Source organism: Teleopsis dalmanni, chromosome 2 (assembly GCF_002237135.1).
Source record: "Teleopsis dalmanni isolate 2A chromosome 2, ASM223713v2, whole genome shotgun sequence".
Classification (NCBI taxonomy): Eukaryota; Metazoa; Arthropoda; class Insecta; order Diptera; family Diopsidae; genus Teleopsis; species Teleopsis dalmanni.
Window position 1 is genome coordinate 100,910,157 of NC_051847.1, and position 14,113 is coordinate 100,924,269.

At 30.4% G+C, this 14,113-nt stretch overlaps 1 protein-coding gene across 1 annotated transcript; it reads left to right on the forward strand.

Moving 5' to 3' along the window:
• Positions 1-733: 733 nt before the first annotated feature.
• On the forward strand, positions 734-10,965 carry LOC119682055 (calcium-dependent secretion activator-like). The gene is made up of 6 exons (XM_038095395.1): positions 734-1,277; positions 6,190-6,357; positions 6,425-6,600; positions 6,656-6,887; positions 10,599-10,849; positions 10,914-10,965. The coding sequence occupies exons 1-6, from the start codon at positions 825-827 to the stop codon at positions 10,930-10,932; spliced, it is 1,299 nt and encodes a 432-aa protein (XP_037951323.1). The 5' UTR covers positions 734-824; the 3' UTR covers positions 10,933-10,965.
• Positions 10,966-14,113: the final 3,148 nt, after the last annotated feature.

A 14,113-nucleotide genomic window follows, 5' to 3' on the forward strand; every position in this document is an offset into this window, starting at 1 on the left:
TTATATATATATATATATATATATATATATATATAAATTTAAGAAAGGCTTACATTTTTGAGTATTCTTTGGTATTAATGAGTGTAACATTTTATTGGATATTAAACGGATTAGTTTTTATAAAGGATAATAGTACTTAACTCAATTAACACCATTTGAAGTGTATCTAGAATTAAGTATATTATAGTGTGTCGGATCGCTTCTATTTGAGCGTGTTCATTCGCGTATACATCTCAAAGCTACGATATTTAGCATGCCGTAGCACATCGTATCCGTTTACATATGTTTTCTTGTGAATTATTATCGAAAAATAGCAGTTTTTCAATTATAATTGATGTTTTTGCTTATACATATTTTTTCAATTAATAGTAATGCATTTCTTTGCTTTTTATTTTCAAATTTAAATTTGGTGAATATGAATGCCATCACCAACATCAACATTAACTACCACCACAATCACAACACATCAAAATTATGACAAAAACGTTACTTTAACAATTTGGAAATTTGTTTGACAATTATATTTGACACGTTGTGGATTTTGTATATCGAACGCGTTTCATATCATTTAATCATAAATCTTCGCACTGAATGAGGAAATTGGTTACATATATTATATTTTTTGAAATTGGCTTTTAAATAATTGGCTTATTAACAATGGCTGAATAAATTTTAAATAAATTAATAAACTTTGAGCACATTATGTGATTGTGATTTATTTATTATGTAGATTTTACAATTCTAATTTAAAATCTCAAATAAACATTCATCAAAATCATCACAAAAATAGCTTTTTTATACAACATCTGCAACCAACTAATAATATGCTATCGCAACAAAATCATCATAATAAGTTTCATGAAAAAAACGTTAACAAAAGTCAACTACAAAAAGACGACTTAACGAGTTTGAATAGAAGATTATATAGTCCTGCTGCTTCTGCTGCTGCTTTTGCCAATAACACTAAAACAAAATGCCCAGCAACACCAATTGCTAATATTTATTATAATAGCGACTTAATTGAAGGAAACAAATCCCGAGGAAGTGTTAGTGGTAATGGTAGCAGCAATGCGACAGTATTATCTGCACAATTTCAAAAAGTAGCCAATAGCAATAATAATAATCAAATTTCAAATCAAACATTGCTGTCGCCATCTAGCGGTCCATCTCAAGAGACTCTTGTTCAGAGTGTGGGTTCATCTCGTACCAACTCTTTACCCAGGCCGACATCACCTTCACCATCAACTGCCAGCGATAGAAATGATGGAGATATGCATGTAAGTAGCAGTTTTAGATATAACTATGTTCAAATATTTCAGTTCTAAGATTATGTCTACGAACTGAAGATTATTACATATTTTGTTTTAAAAGTTTGTACCTATAACACATTGTAATAATATTACAAAGTTATGATCCCTAGGTCATGTGGGTAGATCCACTAAACAACAAAATTTAAATGTATAGTGACAATTATTGCTTTAAATTATTTTTATGTTTCGTGTGCTTTACAACAGTGTCCATTTTTGAAGGTACTATTTTCCATCACGTACAATATATTTTTTAGTACAATTATATAAGTATTTATCGCATCTTTCTAATAAAAATTAATAGATATATCCACAGTTAGTGCCTGTGCATAACATATTATGCTATTATAACATACTACTCAATAAGTTGTGTGACTAAATAAGAAAAACCAATTTATTCTACCAAAACCCGATTTTACTCATCAATATAATCTCCTTCAATGGCAATACAATCATTCCAACGCTTCTCTAACTTCTCGATGCCATGCTTGTAGAAGGATTTGTCTTTTACCTCAAAATAGGCTTTAGTTTCAGCAATTACTTCTTCATTCGATACAAATTTCTTACCGGCGAGCATTTTTTTGAGATCAGCGAATAGCCAGTAATCGCTGGGTCCAGATCTGGACTATACGGTGGATGAGAAAACAATTCGAAGTGTAATTCGTGCAATTATGCCATCGTTTTTATTGACTTGTGACATGGTGCATTGTCTTAGTGAAACAAAATTTTCTTTTTCACCATATGCGATCGTTTTTTCACAATTTCTGCTTTCTAACGATCCAGTAATGCTGCGTAGTAGTTACAATTGATGGTTTTTCCCTTTTCGAGATAATCAATGAAGATTATTCCATGTGCATCCCAAAATACTGAAGCCATAACCTTCCCAGCTGACTGTTTTGCCTTTAGACGCTTCAGACGTGGTTCACCGGCTACAGTGCACTCAGATGATGATCGTTTTGATTCCGGAGTGAAGTGATGGATCCATGTTTCATCCATTGTCACATAACGTTGTAAAAATCTGATTTATTACGTGGCCAACAATGCCAAACACTGCTTTGAATCATCAATACGTTGTTGTTTTTGATCGACTGTAAATAAACTCGGCAGTTTATTTTTAAGAGTTAAGTTCAACATTTTTGGTCTAAAATGAGCTCATTTATTGTAAATGAGCTGATATGTATGAAAGCTCTTTACATAGCAAATCATGCTCATTAGTGATTATAATCGCCTAAATAAGACAATGTAAATATATGGTACTATATCTACGTAAAAGCGTGTACACGGTGTACAGGGATTATTTTTAATTTTATTACCACGTAACCCAATAACCAGTGCATCGTGACACCGTAATATAGTTTTATTGGTGTAAGTTCAAACCAATTATGCTCTTTTACACCTATTTATGATACAGAACCATTTTAACTTTTAAGCCAAAACGTACTAAAAATTATGTTTCTTAATTATTTCATAATACTCTCTTAGCGCAACAAAAATACAACACCCATGTTTTAAAGGCCTAAATTTAGCATTACAATTATCTGCAACAATAATTTTCTCACATTTCATGTTGTTCGTATTCCAATTAATGGTTCAGATTAAACGGGTTTTCAAACTTTTGGCAAATTCAATTAGTCGGATACGATGGAGACATCATTTTGTACTAAATAAACAATATTCATGCACACTCAACAAGAAATAATATTCAAACATGCACAATGTGCTAAGTACTGCAGCATAGCGTACGCTAGTTCTTTTGGAAAAGATTTCTGGAAAAAAAACGCATTTCTGTCCCAATAATTAAAATTCAAGTTAATATAATGTAATGATTTAATGGAAAACCTCATAAAAATAGAGGAATTTTGCGAAAGTCAGCTGCAAGTTGTATTTATTTGCATACCTCAGGACCGAATACATTCATAATTTTTGTTGAATATTGTCTTTCGAGGCCTAGTATTTCTACTGTACAATTCTTAAAATTTGCTGATTTGATGACTCTATATTTTTGGCAACTGAAAATTATAAATTAGATTACAAACTCAAGTACACCTTATGGGATTTGAGTAATTTCCCCTAATGAACTCTAGTTTAGTTACTTTCAGAAAACAAAAAAAAACTTTGAAAAAGTATTGGACCCTTAAAAATGTAATATATTTTGAAATGCAAAAATATTTAAGACTCCGATTCAAAATAATAGTCTAATACTAAACCTAGGTGGGACATGAGTTCGAAATGATAAATAAAAACAATATCTAACAAAAGTGTTTCAACTAAATCTACGGGTATTTGATTTCCTTCCGACACCAAACTATTTTCTTTTCCCTTTAGGGAAAATTTTTGTAAAGTTGAAATAAAGGGTGTCATTGAGATTAATCCAAAAAGACGCCAGTACATAATGAATTAACTCGAAAATATTGAACTACCATAGAAGAGAATTTGGTTAGTTTTGTAAGGCCGGAATTTTGTACAGATTTCCGCCATACATAAACTTATAACTCTGATTTATAATTTCAATAAATAAAGAAATATATTTAAATAATAATAATAATAATAATAATAATAATAATAATAATAATATATGAATAATAATTTCATAGTTTATTCATTATTTATATATTTCCTTTATTTAGTAGTTAATATTAATTTTTAACAGAAAACAGAAAAATATAAATATTAAAAACCACCAACAGTTTTTCAACGTAGTAGCGAACACCACCACGCACAGCCCCCACAAAACAAGCCAAGCTTCAAGAAAAGGTTGATGCTTGAGGCAGAGCCATTACTTCGTAAGGCAATTTAACAATTTAAGTAAGAAATGCATCAACTTTTAAACGTAGCCAGGGCTTATTTACCAGATGTCACGGTGTATAAATTGAATTACTCAGGATGATCATTGGGAAAGTAGGATGGCGGGTCTATTGTTCCATTTTAGTCTAGAGAAAGTTGTCATATTAGCCAGCGGATTCACATGGTTTTCAAGATTTGAAATATGTTTCTGCCTTATTCTCTCGAATTCGCCTTTAACCATCGGAATTCTTAAATCGAAATGTATGTTTTCATTTCTGATATAGCAGGATGCACCAGTTATCATTCTTAAGATCTTTGCTTGAGCTCTTTGCAGGATTTCTACATTTGACGAACAGGTATTGTCATATAGCTGTAAGCCATACATCTAGATTGGATTAATGATTTAGTTGCATAACAAGACTTTGTACTCTAAACATAAGGGAGACTGATGACCGATTAGCCTGCGAAGGCATAAAGCTTTGAGATTCATTTAAGTCCTTTTTGTTTCAATATGCTTCCGCCAAGTTAAGCGTTTGTCAAGGTGAATACCAAGGTACGTCACTGTTTCTGTTTGCGGAACTACTATTTAGTTAAGAGTGATAGTTGGTGATGAGGATCTGTTAAGAGAGAATATTATATGACGACATTTTTGCTCATTGACTTTAATTCGCCATAGTGATAATCGCCAGCTTTCAATAGAGTACAAATGATTTTGCAGTTGACTGGAAGCGATTGCGGCATTCTTATGTCGGCACAAAATAGCGGTACGTTGATATTACTAAATTGGTATTTGTAGGGATATCTGAAGTAATGATGAGGTACAATAATGGACCAAGAACGCTGCCTTGTGGAACTTCTGCACTTATTGGAAAGTCATTAGTTGTGTGCATATTGTACTTTACATTAAAAGATCTGCCTAGCAAGTATGATTGAAGTACTGCGTGTGAGTTTTGCGGGAGTATTTGTCGTATTTTGTGTATCATGCCATACTTTGTCGAACGCTTGTGCAACATCTAAAAAAACACCAGAGCAATATTCTCGATTTTCAAAAGCACTTCTTATTTCGTTAGTTACTCTGTTCACTTGTTCGATAGTACCATGTTTTTGACGAAATCCAAATTGATGACTTGGGATCAAGTCTCTTTCATGGAGAAAAGGCATAAGTTTTGCAAGGAACACTTTCTCAAATAATTGTGACAGACAAGGCAGCAAACTTATAGGTCTATATGATGCGGCTAGTTTTGCATTTTTTCCGGGCTTTTGAAACATTAACGCTTTTTTCCATTCCGTCGGAATATGTCCAAATTTTATTATGGCGTTAAAAATCTTTGTAATGAATGAGATTGCTACGAAGGGCAGATTTTTTTAACATAATTGGAGTTATAGAGTTACACTTGTGTGGATGTGCGTGCAATGAACGAAAGTACTCTTAAGTACTTTTTTATATAAATAGACGCCGAATACATATGAAAGATATCTTAGTCGTTTGCTAAGACGCCAGGGAAATTTCACGCCAGTAGTATTCTGATACTATAGCTAGATTAATTTGTAGACCAGTAGTTTATAACGTCACTGGCATTTTGATGCCATAGGCTAGGATCATTGCATTTTTATAGTTTATAACGTCGCACGGCATTTTGATGCCATTGGCTACAAACTATTGCAACCCTTTACTTGGTCTTTTACTAGTTCTTGAACTAGTCAATAACACAAATTTATTGCAACGACCTGGACCGCGACTGAGTGATACCTCAACAAAATCAAACAATGTATCCGTGTCGTTACAGTTTTTAATACCATCCTCATTCAAGGATACTATACAAGTTACTCTTCAGATCTATAATTTCATAATTTATAAGAAAGTAAATCAATTCAATTTCTTACATATTTTATACGACCCAAGAATTTTTGTACCAGTGTTTAATAAAATATATGTTTTTAATAAATATTCAAATAATACGGGTTTATTAATTTTTATATCCTAAATATCTTTAAAATGCTTTGCTTTGTGGGTCTCCGTACCCACATATGTCTTGGCAATAACATTGTTATAGAAATGTTTCTATATCTTATAAAATATTTAATTATAAATTTATAGGAAAAGCACGAAAGAGAAGAGGAGGAAAGAAAACATCGTATACAATTGTACGTATTTGTTTCGCGCTGCATATCTTATCCTTTTAATGCAAAGCAACCAACAGATATGACAAAACGACAACCGAAAATTGGGAAGCAGCAACTTGAAGCAATTACTCAACGATTTCAAGTAAGTTGGTTGTCTAACATTCCTGTATCACTTATGCCAACAACATAACTTATGGCTTATATTATAGGCTTTTATGAAAGGCGAAACTCAAATAATGGCGGATGAAGCATTTCAAAACGCTGTTCAAAGTTATCACGATGTTTTTTTGAAATCTGAAAGAGTAGAAAAAATGGTTCAATCAGGCGCATGTTCCCAACATGATTTCCGGGAAGTGTTTCGAAATAATATTGAAAAACGCGTCAGGTAATTAAAAAACCCTAAATATTAGATTATTTATTTCTCTTATTTTATATTTTAGATCGTTACCCGAAATTGATGGGTTAAGTAAAGAAACAGTTTTGACATCTTGGATGGCAAAATTTGATATAATATTAAAAGGAAGTGGTGAGGAGGACACTAAACGCCCATCGCGCATGCAACAATCACTCAATAGCGAGTTAATTTTATCAAAAGAGCAGTTATATGATATGTTCCAACAAATATTAAGTGTGAAAAAGTTTGAACACCAAATATTATTTAACGCATTAATGGTGAGTTTAATAATAGCTCTGTTTTAGCAAACGATGATCTGAGCAAGTAACACGGGAAACAGTAACACTGTGATGAACTAGGAATTAATATAGTTCAAATTCTAGTTCAATGTCGAATAAATATAGAAAACATAAGTAGAACGCAATTAATGCAACATATCGTTGACAATGCGACTTCTTATAAGATACAGTATAGTTAGTATAAAAAGCAAACAACGAATGAAAAACTGAAGTCGCAAGTAAAACAGTTGTAGACATGTGTTTATGTAAACGCTTGTGACTTGATTTTAAACTTAAAAGATTTATTATTAAGCAACACTAATTTACACAAATTTATAATACTGCTGGCTCTAATATTGATGCGTCGGTTTTCGGTTTTCTCTATATACTCAACCTTTTTCTGTTAACAGCTGATTGTCTGTCTTTTGACGTTGACATGTATGGACAGAGTTGTTATATTGCCGCCACACAGTAAAGCAACATTTTGAAAACAAATAAAAAAAAAAAAATAAAAATAAAAAGTTAACGAATTTGAAGCGTTATCAATTGCTTTTATTTGTGATTCATACCATTTCGGCCAAGAAGACCCAGATCATTGTTTGCTGAAACAAAACTAATGTTGTTTAGTCATATCGCATTTTGTAATAAATATTAAAATTATTATTTAATACCTGTAGGGCATTATCTTAATAATTAGAACATTATGTAAGAGAGTAAGCAATCTGTTATCGGAGTTGGCTCAATAATTTCGAATGGTAATTTGGATAATTTTGTTGTACCATATTAATTAAATCAAAAAAGTTAGAGACAATTACGTATCCAAGACTCTTGGATTTGTTTGATCCTATTAAGCCTATTATTTTGTAAATGGATGCGTTAATTACAGTGGGAGCCAAGATTTTGTTCTACTCTTCTCTTAATAGACATTTGTGACTTTTCTGGTTAAAGTGATCTAAGTATATAGGAAGAAACGGCTTCTATAAAAGCGATTATATTAGCCAAAAATCTTGTACAATTAATAAAACTAGTTGGTTAATCAAGGGCCACATCGATTAGATGGAAAACAACTTAACCATAAATAATTTTAAGTACCCACTCCTTCTACTCATTGACACAAGTGAGGAGGCTAAAAATGCAGAACTAGAAGAAGTAATAATAAACATATTATTTATGTTGATATTTAAGAATCCATTATTTTTTCGTTTTATATTTATTTATATAGTATTTACCCAGATAAATCTAGCCACTCTATTTTATCTAGCCGATTTAATACTCTACTTTTCTTTGCTGCGGCTATGTCGAATAAGGAAATATATAGAAGTTTTTTATTTAAATTCCCTTTTTATTTGGTTAGTTAGTGAAGGCAATACAGTTTTTGTTTCTCAAATTTCTGAAGAAACTTAAATAATGGATGGATTTCTGATTCTAATCTAATCGTGCATCATTGCGTAACTTTGGCAGATTGATGTTATAGAGTAATATAGGTAATTTACAGTTTTTAAATTCAAATTATGTGACAGTGATTCGGGATTATAGAGTAAAATTCTACTAAAAACTTAGTACTTGTAATAGTTAGCTTACTATGAAGTTAATATATTTGTTTTTCACTACTTCATCAAGTTTCTTGAGTGATGTTGTTCAAAATCATGTTTATTGATATTTTAAGCGGCAAAAACGACTCTTCCACTTAATCATGCTGGAGTGATTTGTTTTTATGCTTTGGAAACTTTGTCTTATTCCTCGAATAAAACAATCTTGAAAAAATAAATAGAGTACAATATCAACTAATTTTTATTTCATTTTGAAACATATGCATATGTTAATTATATCTGAGTTAACATATAATGTGTATAACTATCATCTGGCCAACCCTTTCTCTGCCCTGACTTTTTTATCACTAAGTACATTTAGTAGAAAATATCTTTAGTATTCAAAATATTAAAATTTTTAAACTTCAGTTGTCCTCATAAAACGACAGCCATTAGGAAATAATATTGCGATGAAGCACCGGGTTAATTATTGTGAGAGATTACACCCACGATCTAAATTTTATTCTTTCATCTATTATACTGTTTTTTGAAATACAGTTAACTATCACAACCAAAATGTAGTTATTGGGCGTATGAGATAAGATACTTACCCAAATATAGCAAAAGTGATGAGTTACGATTAGTGGATAGTTTGGATCTCTTACTTAATACCTTCTATAAAATTTATTGTTTGCGGAATTCTTTTTTGTTAGCAGTAAATGTGGTATATTTAAATATTACCGTTTGAATCAATGCTTATTCCAAGTTAATTGGCTTTATTATCAGTTTTAATTGTTTGATGTGTTTTTGATAGTCAGTGGTATCCTGGTTGTACTGGCTGTAGTGTATAATTTATTCTTTCATTATTTTTTTTTTATTCTACATATACTTAATTATTCAGTTATATGAGCCAATATGTAACATTGGCTCACATAGCTGCCTGAGGTCTAGTATATTATTAGAAGCTAAGACGACCGTATGCAAATGTATAACTAGGTGTTCCATAACTGATGCCAAGAACTCTATACAAGCCTTTTGAAACACCTGATTGAAAAGGATTGAGTACAGAGCAGACATTTTAGTATTATACGTAAATATAATTGAAATATGGAATTACCCCTTGCAACTTAACTAGAAGAGGAAGTTTAAAACTGATCTGTTCACAATGAACACATTAAAGGTGAATATATAAGTTTTTATCGTTCATGTGTCAGATACTACTCAAATGCATATGCCTTTCGATGCCCCAAAAAAGCGTATGACAAGGAAAAACCATAAGCTTTAAGTAAAATTCAGAATAGCCTTATGAAAAAACAAATTCTTTCCCAACTACATTTTGCGCAGCGTTATAGAAATAACATATAAAGTAAGCCAGGATCTCACATATCAGGACATACCTGCATTTTATTGGTGTGATTCCGAAAGTGTTATATCATGGGTCAAATCGTCAGCAATTTTATAACGTACATTTATTGCAAACTGACTAAACAGAATTTAAGATTTGTCACAGGTTGATGAATGGCACAATCTATCATCTTAAGTTAAGATGATAGACATACTTTTACTTGGATTAAATCCAGAGAAAATAAGCTGCTGTTACATATGGACTACTACTATTGTATTGATATAAAAATTTTGAGTAGTCACAGTTGTATAACTAAATAATGAGAAATTATCAACAAATCGAGTAACAGTGGCACACCTATTCTTAAATTTAGGTGTAGGTGAAGCCACATGTGGATACATTATAAAATTTGAGGATAAGAATCACAGAAAGTTTGCACTGCGACATTTTATTTTATAATTTATTGATAACGACACAGTTGATCGATGAAATTTACACAAATATTTAACATTGCAAAGATATTGGCTAAAAGTTTGGTTGAAAAAATTGCGCTGCTGGGCATTGCATTTTGTGCTGTCATAGTTATTGCTAATATAAATAGTGCTATCATACAGCAGATTGATAAATTTACACAAATGTTTTACTAAGTGCGTTTATATGGTATAATCATGTACGTAAACGCATAAAATTATACATTTGATAAATTTATTTGCTTAGATGAGTACCCTTACTACTTTTAATTAAACTTATCTTCAATTGTACATATTTTTTGAAAATAAATGTTTTTCACAATAGTGTTTAATAATAACCAAGATTTAATTAATTTTTTATATTTAGTTAGATTCTGCGGATGAGCAAGCGGCAGCAATTAGGCGTGAATTAGATGGTCGAATGCAAAGGGTTAGTGAAATGGAAAAAAATCGTAAACTCATGCCTAAGTTTGTCTTAAAAGAAATGGAGTCTCTTTACGTGGAAGAGCTTAAGTCATCAATTAATTTACTTATGGCTAATTTGGAATCTTTACCTGTTTCGAAGGGCACAATGGATAGTAAATATGGTTTACAAAAACTGAAACGATATAATCATAGGTAAAATTTATAAAAAAATTTCATGAATAGATATTTGTAATGATTTATATCACTTTTGTTATAGCACACCATCATTTCTGTAAGTAAAAAACAACTTTTTCTAAATTAAAATATTCTGTATGCATATAATTTATTTAAAATATAGCTAAACGTATATTTTCGTAACATTTTAAAAGAGTTTAAACGTATATTTTCGTAACATTAAAAGAGTTTAATTTATCGTAAGAAATCTACTAATTGTTTTCATCAACGATCATCAGTCATTAATCATTACCAGTAATAAGTCAAGTAAAAATACTAATAATATGAATTTGTTCATATCGGTTCATATATGCAAATTTCAGTTCTTACCAAGAATTCTAGTTTATGTTCAGGGTCTGAAGCAATGCTTACATCTTTTACTCAAAAAATTAAACATTTCATAGAACTCCTACAAAAGCTAATGAAAAGTCTGATGCGAAAAATAATCTATAATTAAAGTCTAATTGCTAGGTTTGTAAAATCTAAATGAATAAGCCCACAAATACTAGACATTTCTCATTTATCTGTTTCTTGAAAACTGTTTTCGAATTAATTGACACACATTTTACGATACTTAACATCCCAACCGTAAACGATGTGGTGGAACTCGTGTATTCGTTAAAAACACAATTGAACGTTACGAACTAGTGCTGTTCACATTATTCGAAGTTTTTAAAAATTCGAAGTTCTTCGAATATTCGAATATTCGCATTTCAACGAAGTCTTCGAAGTTGGAAAAAACTTCGAAGTTTTTGTGAATTTTTGTTCTCGAAGTCTTCGAAGTTTAAATGTAGTGAAAAACTTCGAAGACTTCGTAAGCAAAAGGTGAAGTGAGAGCGCAAAATGCAAACAAACGTGCATCACACAAATTATTTGAGGGATGAAAGCGTTTGCTTTGTTTGTACGGTTTTATGTTTTTTTTTTTGGTATTCTATGCAGAAAATTAAAAACATGTTTTTTTGTTTTATTTTATTACACAAAATTTATTTTATTATTAAATATGTATTATAATATATATTATTATTAAATATGTTATTATTAAATATTTTTTATATTAAATAAAAAATTCACATTTTAAACAACTTATTTATATTTATTATTTATATTTAAAAAATCATATTTGAGAAAATATTTAATATAATATAAAATATCTACGTAATAATATGAAAATATTGATATTCACGGATTTTATTAGTAATGGAAATTTTATAAAAATTTTCATTTTCCTTTAAAAAGAAAATCACAAATTAAAACATTGAAAATTAGTTATGAAAAAATGAGTTTTGCTCATTAATGCATAATTAAATATCTCTGCATACCTGCAACATCTGTAGCATCAGAAAGAGTATTTTCAACGGCAGGAAATATTGTAACTCCTCATCGCAGTTGTCTTGCCCCAGTATATATGGAAGCAAACCTTTTTGTATATCACAATAAAGCATTTCTGTCTAATGATCAATTTTTAATGTAATTTGTTTTTTTTCATAAAAGTTTTAATTTGAAAATTAATTTAAATTTCCATTACAAATAATATAACAAAAACAATATATTAATTTCATCAAATTTTCATGTATTTTATATTATATTAAAAATTTTCTCAAATATGATTTTTTATATATAAATAATATATATAAGTTATTTAAAATGTAAATTTTTTATTTAATATTAATAATAAAATAAATTTAATGTAATAAAATAAAACAAAAAAACATGTTTTTAATTTTCTGCATAGAATTCTTCGAAGTTTTTCACTACACTTAAACTTCGAAGACTTCGAGAACAAAAATTCACAAAAACTTCGAAGTTTTTCCAACTTCGAAGACTTCGTTTACTATTCGAATATTCGAAGTCTTCGAATACTTCGTAAATTCGAATATGAACAGCACTACTATTTAGCAAGTGAAACTCATTGAAAAGTGCAATTGGTTACCTCACCATATATTTGATAATTATTATATTGGAAACTTGAGTTTTCCATCTCACTCATAAAAAAGTCTAAAAATGTTGGAATTACAAAATTGACGAAAAACTGGAGAAGCCCGTAGCTCCATGCATATTTGCAGACAATCATATATAGTAATTGTAATTAGAATTCAAAAATTGTTAAGTGAATGACTTAGTAGTAAATATGACTTAGCTCAGCTCAGCTCAGTCTTACCTCAGCTCAAGCTTGGTGGCGACTCACCCTTTAAGAGCCCCCTTTCTTGATGATTTTAATATATTACAAAACCTAACACTAAACAGCATTTTAAACTTCCCTAAAGGTTCTAAGTGATTTTGAACGCTGACTTTTTCTACATATATGGTAACACAATGGGCCAATAGGCCTAAGTGGATCCCCTAAGTAGTACGCCGCTAATAGCAAATACTGTGCGGAATTTAATTAATAACTTCGTTAAAATAACTCCCTTCTATCTTATCATGTTGATCTCCCTAACCGTCGTTCTGGCGAACATTAGATGTCCGCGTGGAGCTAAAAGTTCTATTAGTCGAGGGAAAAAAAAGTGATTCCAAATTATATATGGAACAGGTTGCTTCCCATATCAATGATGAAGCATCCATGCTTGTAAAACCTAGAAACTTGCTTGAGAGAATGAAGAGGATCAGGTAAATTAATGTAATACATCTAAACTAATAAATAACACAAAAAAGTTTAATAACTAACACAAGAATATTGCTCATAACTTCATTGGTAATATACGGCATAGATGTCTGGACAATAAAAAAAGTTGACAAGGATAAAACTTTTTTTTAAATTCCAATTAGAGAAAAATTTGACTCTCTTTATTTTATGTAAAATGTGAAAAGAGAGCTAGCAACTGATATGAAATTTAATAAGAGAGGGCAAATAAGAGAGGACCACGAATTCCAAGTTTATTCGAAGCTACCGGAGGTTCATATCCAATTTAGTTACGAGGAAAGAAGTAACACTTATATGAATAACTGGTTATAAGAGATTCAGCTGTAATTAAATAGATTACAATTACCTTATCTTAATAGCGTCTTGATATCTTACCTTGGTAATGGACGACTATATCCACTTGTAACGCATGTAGAAACAATATATACAAATTGTTTGTAAAGGCATGGACAAAGTTCATATATATAACATACTCATTGAACTCATTTTAATTGACAACAAAAATGTTGGCAAAATCCTGGGTATAAATAGATCTAAACTTAAATTATCTAAACATTCTCCTATTGAAGATGGGACTAAAAGACATCTATACGTGTAGGTTT

Excerpts from the sequence above, each read along its gene's own strand:
- LOC119682055 (XM_038095395.1), top strand. The coding sequence starts at position 825 with ATGCTATCGCAACAAAATCATCATAATAAGTTTCATGAAAAAAACGTT. Across the intron at positions 6,358-6,424 it reads CAATTACTCAACGATTTCAA|GCTTTTATGAAAGGCGAAAC; the intron begins GTAAGTTGGTTG and ends CTTATATTATAG. Across the intron at positions 6,888-10,598 it reads TATTATTTAACGCATTAATG|TTAGATTCTGCGGATGAGCA; the intron begins GTGAGTTTAATA and ends TTTTATATTTAG.